Raw genomic sequence first — 13,838 nt, 5'->3', positions numbered from 1 at the left:
TATTTTCCACATTCTCATTATACACGTTTTGGCATGAGCATAAAGCAGGCATGCTCATTTATATTCTAGCTGATCAAGAGGAGAAGTCTGATTAATATGAATTTTGGATCAAGGTGAGGGTCAGCTTTGTAACCTGCAATAAAAGAAACTTTCTGGAGTGACTTCTCCCAGAGGGGAATATTTCTGTTAGATCAGTGGCCCAGAGGCAATGGAACAAATTTCCTTTCTCCTGTTATCCTCATTTTGCTATCAGCTGCGCAGCAGCAGCACACAATACTGGATTAGAACTAAACATACCATAGACTGAATCGTGTACTCAGATCACATTCCTCACACTGCATATCATTGCAGGTTGTTAATCGTGCCTTTCCTTATGCTCTTTCCTTTCTCCTCTCTTAGTTTTCTTCTCTCCCCCTCCCCCCTCCCTCAGATCTTTCTCTAAAGCCTCCTTGCAGCCAGGCCCTGCCCTGCTTTGTTATACTTCTCACTCTCCTTTGTTATACTTCTGTTCTTGAATACTTTGGGGAAGGCAACTCAGCCAAAGGTAAGGCTACATTGCCTTAGAGTAGCTTTGTTGCCTTTCCCAAGATTGCCTTTCCTGGTCTTGTAGTTCTACTAACCCAGCTGTGAGAGCGTCATCTCTCACCACTGTAGTTGCCAAGTGTACTCAGCATTTTCTTTGCCTTTATTTATTTTATTTCCATTTATTTTTATTTCCATTTATAAGACCTTTTATTTCCATTTTGCTGTGGAGAGCATCTATAACGTCTGCTGGCCTCTTCATAGCTTTATCCTGTTCCATGGAGCCAAGCAGTGGAGGACATGGTATGTAAGATAGCAAATAGTTAAGGGGGAAGGACTTGTTCTCTTTTTTGCAAGCAAGAATATATTTTCCATTCCTTGTCTGAATGTTAATGGATTAAAAGACTGCCAGTGCATTCTAGCCCATCACTGGTGAGGCGCAAGTTCAACCTTCCCTTAGTGCAAGTATCTTCCAGGGATCAAAATGTCTTGTTCTTGTCAAGCATGTGTGGGAGTCAAAGCAATGTGAACATCTTTTTCATTTTCTTAGGGGAAATTTCTACCCAGAAAACACAAGTTTCTACACTGACTTTTTTAGGACAACAGAATTCTGTCTAAGCACACTGCCAATGGTGAACTGAACTCTCTGTTCTTTCTGTCTTAGATGCCTTTGGTCCTAGGTGTTTTTTGCATACTCTGAAAATGAAGTAGATCACATGTGGTACAGCAAGAGTCAGATGTGATTGGTATTTCAGAGGTGAGTGCAGTGGGGGAGAAGGACAGAGCCCCACTCAAGACAGCCCTCTACAAGATCTGATTGCAGGGGAAGGCAGCAGTGTAGGAGACAACTACAGGTTTGTGCTATTACCTTAGTTTTCTCTTTAGCAGTGGAATTTTCATTTAATCAGTTTTTGCCAGATTCCCTCTGTTTCATGCTTTTCAAGTTCACCAAAGGCCCTGTTTCTGAAGCACACTGTCTGGTCCAGTTTTTTTTAAATTTTATTATTTCTTCCTGCCATGCAATGCTGTGCTTAAAACGAAGACAAGACACAAAGGGAGGATAGAAAATAGAAATGAGAAATGTCTCATGAGAGATGCTTGCCCTTACCATTTCATGCTAGTTTAAATACAGTTCCCACACATCACATGTCAGGCTGTACTTGATTGTTTTCAAATAGATGGCAAAAATCATGAGAGGAGGAAAATGTTCTTTTGTGTAACATATTCTTCTTTTGATATATTGGGTTCTGTAGCTGTCAAAACAAAGACTGTTTTTCCATCTATTATTACAAATGCATTTGGGGTAAATCTCATCTGCAACTCTCTAGTCCCTTGGTTGTTTACTTCAATATATTGTTACTGTTTTAATTTTTCTAAATCTAGTGAAAAGATGAATTTTCATTTTTGCTATGGTCCTCAGTAGGCAAGTGAGATTATTTCTCAGTGGAGATTTAGATCATGTCTGGAAATGCAGTATGTTTCAAGTATTTTCTGCTTTTCTGGCAGGAGGATGGAATATTTAATTTCATTATTTGTTACAGGTTTATTCATTTTACACAATGAAAGGAAATTCATCAATAGTGTCTTCAGCATCCAGAAAAATGATACTTACCATGACTGTTTCATATACTCCATTTATATTTTATATCTTTCTCATCACTCAGCAATTATTCATCTCTCTGTTGAGAGGTAAAATTCTTCTATTGAGTAACCATAATTTCTCTGAACTCCACAAAGCAATTCAATCCCTGAAAGCAACTGCTTTTACTTAAAGGTGTTTCTTTAGACAAATTCACCAAATACACATAACTGAATAAAGGTTTTTTTTTTCTGTTGATTTTCAGGATTATTTAGTGATGCTTTATAAAAGAGCTAAATCAATGTTTCTACATCTTAACATTCATTACACTTTTATTAATCATGATGGATTCTTGGAGATGGATGCAAATGTGATAGTACAAGTAAGTAGGAATGCAGTTAAAATGCAGCATTAATTCATTCCCAGTTGTTATTAAATGTCACAAGATATTAATAGTTTTGCTGATATTTGCCTTTCTAAACCACATGGGGAAAAAAAGAAGAAAAAAACCAAAACCACAACAGTGTGATATATGCACAATCATCAAGATAATTATTTCTGAATCTTTTATAATACTTCACTGTAGTGAAATTCCAGACCTATATTTTTGGGAAAGATCAAAGTATGGTGTGTTAAGGTTGTGATGCACTGTATCCCATTCCCACAGAAATCAATCAAAGGTCTTTGACTGGTCTTCCATTTGGGAAGTGGTCACAGTGGGAACAGAAAGAGGCTTAGTACCATGATATATGATTTCTCTCACCATCCATAAAACAGATTTTCTCATTTATCTTATCCTCTGAGATGTTTAAATTTTGAACGTCAGCTGATTCAAATTTTATGTTCAGGGAATGCAGGCACTGAGATGATTTGTGTTTAGGGCTCTGCCCTGGGACTCAGTAGATCTGGGTTTGTTCTGTCATGCATTTCCCCAGTGATCTTCTGCAAATCCTTTATTGCTTCTTGCACAAACTCATCAGTGAAACAGGGTAATGTTACTCTTCTTGTTCGAAGGATTTGTTAACATTTGGATGGCTTATCTGCACATGCTGAGGGCCATGTGAAAATGCACAATCTTATTTAAATGTACTGCTTTACATATATATCTATCCATCTTTCATTTTATGCTTGTGTACCTATTGCTTTCTTCCAGCCCCCTCATGAGACTGTTACTTCCATTCTTTTCTCTGTAAGCAATCTTTCACAGACTGGCCTTCTCCTCCAAACGTGGGCTCAGTGTGGGCCCTGGGCTTTAAGGCAGGTAATGTGTACAAGTGGATATGTAAGTGCTGGAGAGGCACCATGTGAGTTACACCTCATGCAGTGTTAAAATCTAAAATCTTTGGTGATCCAGCTGACAAGTTTGTGCTTGGGGAACTAGATATTTGATACATTTTTGTTCCAGATCATGTTCACTTAAATGATTCAGGTGTATGATCCTCAATCACAGAAATTCATCCCCATTTTGGTAGTGGATGTCATTTACATAAAAACCACAAGAATGCCATTTCAGATACCACTTTGTAAATATTTAAATAGCGAAGCTAATACTGCACATATTTTTTCTTAAGGAAATTGTGTTAGTATATGTTCACCCCAAATTATTTGCATAAATACTTCTGTGGCTTTGTAAAAAAAAAAAAAGCACCATTTTTCTCCTTTTTTTTTTTTTTTTTTTTTTGAGTCTTATACCTTAACCTATATGTATTTTTTAGCTTAAGTTGCGTAATCATAAAAGCCAGTGAGCCTGGCTGGAGTGAGCAGCTCTGAGCTGTTCATTGTTCCCTCTCAATCAGCATTATCTGGGATAGAGCAATGGTTTCAATAACAAGTGCAGGAGATATAGCTACCTGTTCTCTGTTAGCTTCAGTGAAGAATTTAAGTGAGAATTCTATGTCCCTGCAACACTGTTTCTTTGATGTGTTTGCACAGCATGGATAAATGATGACGTGCTAATGGCATCTGCAGTAAAACCATGCAGACTTTGAGTTTTACATTGCTCTTTGGGTTTGGTATAAGTGGGCCAGGTATAGAAATTGAAAACTGTACTATTACCAAAAAAATTGAGTATATCTTTAAACGAATTATGTGTGTGTACATTTGCACGCTTCCTTCAAGTAAGAGTCATGGTTTACCTGCATTTTTCTTGATGAAACTTCCATTCAGACATTGTAGATATAAAGCCAGCCAATATGGAGGACCTGACAGAAGTGATTACAGCCTCTGAGTTCCATCCCCACCACTGCAACCTCTTTGTCTACAGCAGCAGCAAAGGATCCCTGAGACTCTGCGACATGAGGGCATCAGCCCTCTGTGACAAACATTCCAAGCGTAAGTCCTGGCTCCACTGAGCCCCAGATGTCATTAAAGTCACATTAAAGTCTTATTCACAGACAGCACATAGATGGTGCATACCCCAGCGTATCAGTTTCTCACTTGCAGGCAAAAGAAAAAGAAAACACAAAAAGAAGAATTTTTTTTCACCTGTGCAAGTATTAGCTATGAACTTGGTAACAAGTCGTGTCTGTGACTGGTTGCCCTTACAGTTCTTGTTGCAGGGATCAGTGAAGAACCCAGAACTCTATGAAATAAAGAGGATTCCTAACAAACCCAAGAGGATGAGGGAGTATTTAAGTAGATGGGCATACTGGTTTGAATACACAAGTATGGTTCTCAATGCTAGAGCAAGTAAATTTTGATTGTCAGACTGCCTTCAAATTTTGAATCTGTTTTGTGAATTAGGAAATCTCAGTATCCTTCGTAAAAATGTAGTCCCACATTCCCTATATGTATTCTTTCAACATTATGTCTGGAAAAACTCCGAGGAAATGCAGTAAGTAATCAGGATGGGGTGGGGGATGGAGGAAGGAGGGGAAGAAAAAAATTGTGTTGGTACAGAAGTTGTCATCTGTCCTACATGATTTTATGTAGCCTGTGAAATTTTTAGATGAACCACCAAATCACAATAGTTCATATCTGAAATGTACATGAGAAAAAGGAAGTAAAATTTTAAAATATGTGACTATCTTTGTTCTCAAAGTAAAAGTTGAAGAAAAATGTTTGTTTATATTGTCTCACTACCAGCTCTTTGTGGTCTAGAGAAGACAGACTGTGGTTCTTCCCACCCGTAATCTGTAATCTGGCAAGCCTGGGTGCTTTGCCCTGTGCAAACCACCTGTTTGTTCCTCATCTCCTGAGGCTGACAATGCCCAGACAAAGGAGTCATGTGGGTGGTTGCTGAGAAGCTGAGAACCTCAAGAATGAGCTGTGGTGGCTCTGCTTTAGCCACCTTCAGGACGAGGGCTCTTCCAGGACACCTCCATCTCGCAGGACTGGGTCTTCAGTCATTTGCCATGCTGAAACATAGGAAGGAAATTCAAGAGAAATTCTTTTAGTACCAGAGCACATAAGAGGTTTTATGCCATTCAGTGCCTCCTTGAACCTGTTTGAGATAGGCAGGTCTTATTAGTAGGGGCAAGAGGGGAGGAAAAAGTATGCAAAGATTTAAATGAGACATAAGTGGTGCACAGATTTCATACATATGCTGTTTTAAAACTGAAGTGAATTTAGTAAAAAGCCTATGACTAGGCCTTTTTGAGTGCAAGGAGAAATGCACATGCTCAGAACCTCTTAGGATGTGGTGTTCAATTATAAAAAAAAAACCTTCAAGGACAATTTCCCAAGCAGAGAAGTGCTTTACCTTTGTTAGCTGTATCTCTTGTACTTGTAGAGGGAATTCAATACCATGAAGTGAAATGTAAGCATGACACAGTCTGACACAATGCTGTGAGTTATCCTGTCCCCCTTAATTGTTTTGTTCTGTAATACTTCCATTTCTTCCTGCTAATAAGGCCTCCATGGCCCTGTAACTCAATACCAGATGCCAGTCAGAACTTATTACAGCCACAATACAGCAACACTGGATAAAAGAAGGCATTTTATGCCAGAAGGGAGCTCAAGGTCTAATGGTCATTGATTAAACCCCATTTTCCAGATCTATGAGTTAGAAAATAGCCATTTAATGTAGCATTGCTGCACTGAAGTCGAGTCAAGCTCATTGCGAATCTGAGTGTGTACAGTACAAAATTGATACAGCACTGGTAGAACTTCCAAAGTGTTAAAAGGAGGAGGCCCATGTAGTGCTGATTGGGGTGGTTTCAGTCCAGCTCTCAGAGACAAGCAAAGTGGTTTGTATACAGCCCATAGCAGCCTAAAAGGATATGTCCAAAAACAGCCTGCAAAATCAAGTTATTTGCATGATTGTCTCTCTGGTACCTTGACTGTGCACCTGATTCCTCTTTACAGTTGCTAAATTTACAGCTGGTGCATATGCATGATCAGTACCCTGCTCTCCTAGCTTGTCTTGTCTTTCGGTCTTTCCCCATAACTGGTTTCACTTTTCAAGCAAAACACCACAACTGGAGTCTCAGAAAACCCTCACACTGTGCCATATACCCCTGCTTTCTCAGCACAGTCTAGTGTGCTGTATTTCAGATGCTGTATCACTGTGTGCTGTATTTCAGATGCTGTTCCAAGATTGTAATGGATGTACAGATTCTTAGGGATAAAAGATACAATGCAACACTTAACAAAACCACCTGGATAATGAGCATATATTGTGAACTTTCAGATTCTTAGGGATAAAAGATACAATGTAACACTTAAAACCACCTGGATAATGAGCATATGTTGTGAACTTCTTCATTTACTCCTTTTTTCATCTTATTTATTCAAATCTCTGTAGCTCTCACAATGTCCATTGCAGCTCTTGAGGGGAGAGCCCTTCCATTTGTACAGGTTTAGAGAGTGCCATGAATAATTACTGTGCCATACTGTAAAAATAAATTACATATTAATGTCTGTAGTGTAAGTCAACCATCACAGGATGTTAATAAATTATAATGTCTTGAAGATTTCTGGTTTTCTGAGCTTAGTGTCAGAATCTCTCTTTTCAGCATTAGTGACAGCAGCACTACAAGGTTTGCCTTATAAATCCTCGTGGCTTTGACATGGACAAGATGAGACTACTTCCATATGTACCCATCCTTGATGCCTATGCTGAGATTTAATAGCAAGCTGCCAATTTGTGTGATGAGTTGTAATGGGAGGATATCTGTCCCTTAGAAAAATTATCTCAGACCACCAAATCTGTTTATAAGGCAGTGAAAAAATACCAGGTCAGTAGCTGAATTTTAAATGGTCATTGAGATTCAGATAAGGTGTGATAAAATGTGTTGTGTCTCTAATAGACTACCTGAAACTGCCTCTTACAACAGCTCTGTAACAGATTGTGCAGGGCTGAGTGAGGATCACAAGAAAATCTTATGTAGTTATTGCAAATGTGTATCAGGGGAAAGACCACTCTGTAACCACAGAGCAGGTACATACATAATGCTGTTCCCTGTTATTGTCAGACTTTGCAAGTAGTGGGAGAGGATGCCACCAAAAAATGTTCTAGAGAGGAGGTGCCAAAGAGATGGATGTTCCTGCTTGTTTAGAGTATTAGAGGAGTGGGGCTGGGGAAGGTGTTCTTGCAGTCCACAGTGTTATAGGTGAAGATTAAAATTGTGAAAGTCAGACTCAAACAGCAGCAAATAGGGAATTAATTTAAATAATATGGAACCTTTCACCTAAATAGTGTACTTGCCAAAGATTGCCTTTGAGATGTCATTGGGCAACATGCACGGCAGTGCCATGTAGAAAAAAGGCAGTATATGGAAATCTGTGTCAGCAGCAAAAGTATTGTTGTTAGAGCAGTCAGCTGGGAACACTGAAGAAATAAAAGAATTAACCCCCACCTCAAATTCCATAAATTTTTATGCAATGGGTTTAGATGACAAGGAAGACATCATAGGGATACTGTTGCAGTAAGATCATCAGCGTGACTAAAAATATACTTACAGCAGCATTTGTTCAATTAACAAATAGTTGCTAATTTGGTTTTTAATTTTTTATTGCTAAAATTATGTTCAGAGATCCTTATAAATGTGCATGGAGTTAATATCATTCTTCCAGCCAGCTGGTAGGCTAGATGGGTACATATGGCTGTTTCAACAAATCATGCAATAAAGCAGTCAGCTAAACAAAACTGAGCATGTGAAGTCAGAAAAAAAATTAAGTGCTTTTTCAGTAGTTCATCAGAATTATTAAAACTATCATTAAATGGTAACTATAAACTGTATAGTTATGCAATATGGAAATTTAAGCCACTCAAGAGTATAATTCCTGTTGATATTTCCTATTTATATTTCAAGCCTTGACATCTTAAAGTCATTGCATACTTCAGAAGCTGCAGTAATTTATTTAAATTCTGTACGTTGCTTTAAGGGTTTTTTAGTATTCATTTCTTAATATGTATTTGTAGACCAAAACCCTGTCTCTAATTATCCATTACTCATGTGCAAAGTTTACAGCAAAACACTTCAAGGAAAGAGGAGCTGCAGTTTCAAGTTTATTGCTCTGTGTGCTACGGTGATCTTAAAACCAGAAATTTTGGGATTGTATAGCATTAGCCTCTGTCATCATGAGTTGGTGCTTTCTGCCCTCCAGACAGACTCCTCAGACTCATGTCCCCTGGGTCTGTAGCAGGAGCCATTCAGAGCCCTCCTCCCTGTGAGCACAGGAGGGTTTGTAGGTGACAGGCAATGCCAGCCCACCTTCCCTGCGCAGAGCAAAGCTCTCAGCTGGTGCATCCCAACCCCATGGGTTGGACAAGCAGGATCTTAGAAGTGTAACATGGTTTCCACAAGCAGGATCTTAAAAGTATAAAATGGTTTCCAGGATCTTAAAAGTGTAAAATGGTTTCCAGAGCAGCACAGAGTGAATTCCAGGTTTGGTTTGTGATTCAGAGATACCACCCAAAGATGAAGGGGGTGGTTTTTCCACTGAGAGTCCTTTTCCACGTTTTTATTTGAAATCCAGGCCTGAAAGAAGTGCCAGCCTTTCCCCAAGGATAAATGCCACTGTCCTGTCAGTCAGGCATGTAACTCAGTTGGGTTATCTGCTGGGCTTTTTTGAGATTACCTTTGATTTTAAAGAATTCAGAATCGTGGAAGCAGCCAAGACACAAATCAAGGATAATCTACTTAAACATGTTGAATTTTCAAAATTAAATTAGTTATATTTACCAGTTGTTTAAAGTAGGTTGGAATTTCAGAGACAAGACACCTTTCAGACCTCTGACTGAATATGGATTATCCTTCATTTGCAACAGAGAACAACCAGATGCACAAAAAAGCCTGTGACAGACTATCCCTGCTGGATTTGCTAATTAATATTGACCTTTCCAAATGAATGATGCTTATTGTCTGGCTGAAAAAGAGACAACTTGTTTTTCTTCTGTGTGAGCTTTACATCTGAAATACACTTTTTATTTCTGCATCTGGTCTCATGTCAGGTCTCATGTCATCTGAGAGAGAGACAGTCATTACTCTCCCTTTGTGCATAGAGAGGCCCCTGTCAAAATGATGTCCACTTCAGGCAAAATCTGCAAGTTGTCATGTGACAGGAGTGAAACTTATCTGAGCTTCTGAAATGATTTGACCCTGTGCTTGATGAAGGCTTGTTCTCCTTATCCTAATTCTGGATTTATTTTTAAGCATGCACTACAAAGGCATGTATGCATTGCTGATTTTATATCGCCAATGAAAAAATGTGCCCATATCTTGATAATATTGTAATTATGACTGTCACTAAAGGTCTATTACTACAATTTCATGCATGCTAAACTAGACCCTGGAATGGATCCTTCCTTGTGCAGGAATCCCACTGAAATTTAGTAACAGATTGCCTTTAGCATGGGCTCCACAGCTTCCATTCTGCTCAGTTTGGATGAATGTATAAAGACATTTAAATAAAGACATTTAAAATGTGACTAATGAAAATTCAAAAATGTTTCTACAGAAATGCAATTATGTCTATATATGGTTTCCTCCAGTTGTGCAAGAGATGTGAAAATTAAATCTGAGGAAGAAAAAACCTGATTTATATACGTCTAGCTATCAAATACTAGGAGGAATGAGAAAAGCCTGAAGCAATGGTAAATGATTTATGATTGAAGAGGTGTTTCATTAACCCCATCTCCCTCAACCACAGAGAGATAAAGCAAATAATTGCTGGAAGATTGATTTAATTATTCAGTCTATTAAAATTCCTGTCTTGTTTGTTTAATTTTTTTAATAGCAGCAAATACTGCTTTTTAATGTCTCATGAAACCAGCTTTCAAGATCATATTTCACTGGGGGGAAAGAAACTCCACTTATCACTAATCTTATATATCAAGATCAGAAAGACTTACACATCACTTTGGCTGTAGAGCAGCAGTAGTTTTATGTCCCATTAACTCCTTGGGATTGCTCACAACACGTGGCATTAAGCATGCACATAAGTCTTTTTGAGACCCAGTTTAAAGAGGCTTGATCTTCTAGATCGGCTTTGTGTTTTTTTGCAATTCCTTTTCACTCTTTAGCACCATTTCTCTTTATTAACAAACTCACTGGCAAAGTTATATTAATCTAAGCAGCTCTGTAGTGAAGTTCCCACCCACTGATCTTTAGCTATTGATCTGGCTTTGCCTTTCAGCACTAATGCACCCTCCCTTGTGCTTTGTGACAAGCTGCAGCAACTCAGTGAAGATGGTAAAACAGATTCTTAAATATCGATTTGAGGCTCCACTTTTAAAAGCCATGCTCTCCAGAGGTATTGATGAGAAGCCTGGTTTTAATACTGGGTCACTGGATAAAGGAATGCTGTATGGGAGGTGAAATTTCAGACTCGTGGTGTGGAGGTAGGGTCAGAAATTTGCTTTGAGTAAAAGGAGGAAAATGAGATGTGCAAGTGACCAGGGCACAAAGACATGCCCTCTGAATTACATAAAAGCGAGTAGAAAATTGAAATATAAAATGATACTTCTTTTTCGTTTAAAGCTGGATAAACAGCTACAGGCTATGGTAATGTAAAGTGTTAAACAAATGTGTCTCAGAAAATAATTGTGTTTTAGATTGCTTATGAAAGCAGATTCAAAACTCCCTCTCATGTATAACCATATTAATCAGTGTAGACCAAGAAGGCAAGGTTGTCACATTAGCAGAATATTCTATTATTGAAAGAGAATTTCCAAGGGAGATGAATGTATGAGTGGATTGGCTTAATACAAAACAATAAAACACTGAGAGATAGTGAAAGATAGAGTAAATAATACTGGTAAATCAAATTATTATCATGAATAATGAAGCTAAAAGGTATAAAGAGACCATCAGTTTCAATGGGAACTTGCAGTTGGGCTTGATTCACTTAGAGTGAACTCAGGTACTCTTTTGCATTAAATTCTAAAATAGATTTTAAACAGTTCATAAAATGACCATACCTGGGCAGACCAGAGGTCCTTCTGGCTCTGATATTGGCAGTAGCAACATCAACAGAAAATGTAAGAGCAGACCGAGTATAATCTTTATCCTCTGCAATTTGCGGCTGGAAACTTGAGGTTCAGGGACCTGAGTGGAAGTGAAGTTACTGTGTTCAACAATACTGAAATGGATGTTTGGGGTTTTTCCTTTCCTTGGAAAGGAAAATTGTGCAGTTACTCTTGAAGCTGTGTGTATTTTTTACCATTCACAATACCTTTCAGGAAAGTCGTTAGTACCTTAATTAGGTGTAGAATGAAGAACCATCTTCTCTCTGCTTACCCTGTCCTGGTTTCACGTGGTGACCCCGACTTGTGGATTGGAAGAGACAGCGTACAAAGTGAACTGTCACTCCCTGTTCATCCTTCCCATGCCACTCTTAATTACCACCCCTCAGTCCTGCCTAGCTTGCCTACCCCAGTATATTTAGCCATTCCTTGCATGGAAGTCATTTGGTACTTCTGGTCTTTTTTATTGCCCATTTTTATGTCTTCTTGAGATCTCCACCATATTAGAGATAAGCCCAGAACTATGCTTAGCTCAAGATGTGGCGTTTCTTGAATTAAACAGCGCCAAAAAAAAAAGCATGTTAGTATTTTCATAGAAGCTCAAATGAAATTTAGTTCAGTTTTTTTATGCTAAATGATGAAATATGTGATAGAGCAAATCACAGCTGACCTGGGAATAATGCTAATTTGACATTTAAAATAATAAAGTATAGTTAAATAATTTGTCGTTTTGGTTACAATTTTATCATCTGTTAGGAAAGCATATTGGTTCTTGCTCCTTTTCTTCCTGTGGCTAGTCTGTCAAGACCAATGAAATCCCATACATTTCAAAGTACTGTTTTCAATATGTTCTAATCAGGGATTGCAGCCATTTTCATTTGGGATCTGGAATTAAATAGGGATTTAGTTCAAATGATAAATTATTTGGCCTGGGACTGAGCCCATTTTGTCTGTTTATGAAATTAAAGCCCAGTGAGGGATTACCTGATCAACCACTGGTATTCCAGGTCCAGTTGAAATTCACCTGTTGTTTGTGTACCAGTATAACCCAGAGGTTTATCTGTAATAATTCTTAATTTAGTCTAGCTGCAGAATGTTTACTTGCTTATATAAGAAAAATGAAAAAAATTGTTTTTCCTGTCATATTCCACCAAGTAACAATAAGTGCTATAAAATCAGAAATTTCCAGAACAGGATACAAACTATAAACAGTATCCTCTAAAAAAAATAAAAGCTTTAATAAGTTATTGTTTGTTTGTAAGTAGAAGGAAAGCAGTGCTTTTTTTTCTCCTAGAGAGAATGAGCCTTTAAAGCTGTTTATAATTTTATCCTATGACTGATGGAATTCCTTACAAAATCTGTGGAGCAGATTTCTGTTCATTTTCAAGTTTTCCTTCTTGTGATGATTTCACGAGCAATACAGAATTTTCTATACTATGTCAGATTGTGACACTGCACCCACCATATAAGACAATTTTAGCATTATTTTTAATATTTCTTAAAGTTCACATATGCCAGAATTTACACCCTGCAATGATTGAAAGCTCTGCCCAGCTGCTTATTTAGAATTGAACTTGAAAATTACTTTGGGTTAGATTTTGTTTTTCTTTATTGGATGTATCTTTTCCAGTAAATAGCAGATTCAGGTGTGTGGAATCATGCCCATATTAATGGGAAGTTGAGGTGGCAGCATCTGTGACCCCAGAGTGCAGATGAGAGCCACAAGGTGTTAGTACACCACACTTCTTTTGGCAACTGCCTGAGGCTCCTGCTTTCTTTTTTCTTCCTGGCCAGTGTCTGGGAGGGAAGCTGGGAAATGGACCTTTCCAGATACTCTTGCTATTCCTGGCCATTTTATTTATTTAACTTTACATATCTCCATATTAGAGATGCCTTTCCTATCCACTGGAAAAGGAAAGTCTGCATTTTGCATTAGATCAGAGAAATTCACAAGGAAACAAGAATATTTTTCATGAGGGATAAAAGTTTGTTTTTCAGCAGATGGTTTTCCTTTTAAGAAAGAAGCAGCATATTTTTATGCTACAGATTTTCTTCAGGATTCAGGAAAACAGCACTCTGGCAAGTATCCTTCAATGAACCCATCCTTCTCTGGAAAATCTGGACTTCTGTAGGAACGTACTGTGGTTTTTAACTTGTGAGCTGTGCAGAAAGCAATTGAGCATTTTTATTTCCCTGAGCAGACTTTCCAGTTTATCCATGTGACTGCTGGTGGCATAAGGGGCAGGAACAGTGTCTTCCTGGCAGGCTCCTCTTGAAACACTGGCTGTACTCAGAGATATCCTCTGCTTTCCTCTGTAATCCCATGAT

At 38.2% G+C, this 13,838-nt stretch overlaps 1 protein-coding gene across 2 annotated transcripts in view; it reads left to right on the top strand.

The window, feature by feature from the left end:
• The window catches only part of PPP2R2C (protein phosphatase 2 regulatory subunit Bgamma), a 134,170-nt gene that overhangs the window by 102,244 nt on the left and 18,088 nt on the right, over nucleotides 1-13,838 (top strand). For both annotated transcript variants that reach the window (XM_005428062.2, XM_031062838.1), the window contains one exon: nucleotides 4,268-4,432. In XM_005428062.2, coding sequence (XP_005428119.1) covers nucleotides 4,268-4,432 — 165 coding nt within the window. The remainder of the gene's footprint in view (nucleotides 1-4,267; nucleotides 4,433-13,838) is intronic.

This window comes from Geospiza fortis, unplaced genomic scaffold, assembly GCF_000277835.1.
Source record: "Geospiza fortis unplaced genomic scaffold, GeoFor_1.0 scaffold666, whole genome shotgun sequence".
Taxonomy (NCBI): Eukaryota; Metazoa; Chordata; class Aves; order Passeriformes; family Thraupidae; genus Geospiza; species Geospiza fortis.
This window is presented reverse-complemented; position numbering and strand designations above follow the sequence as displayed.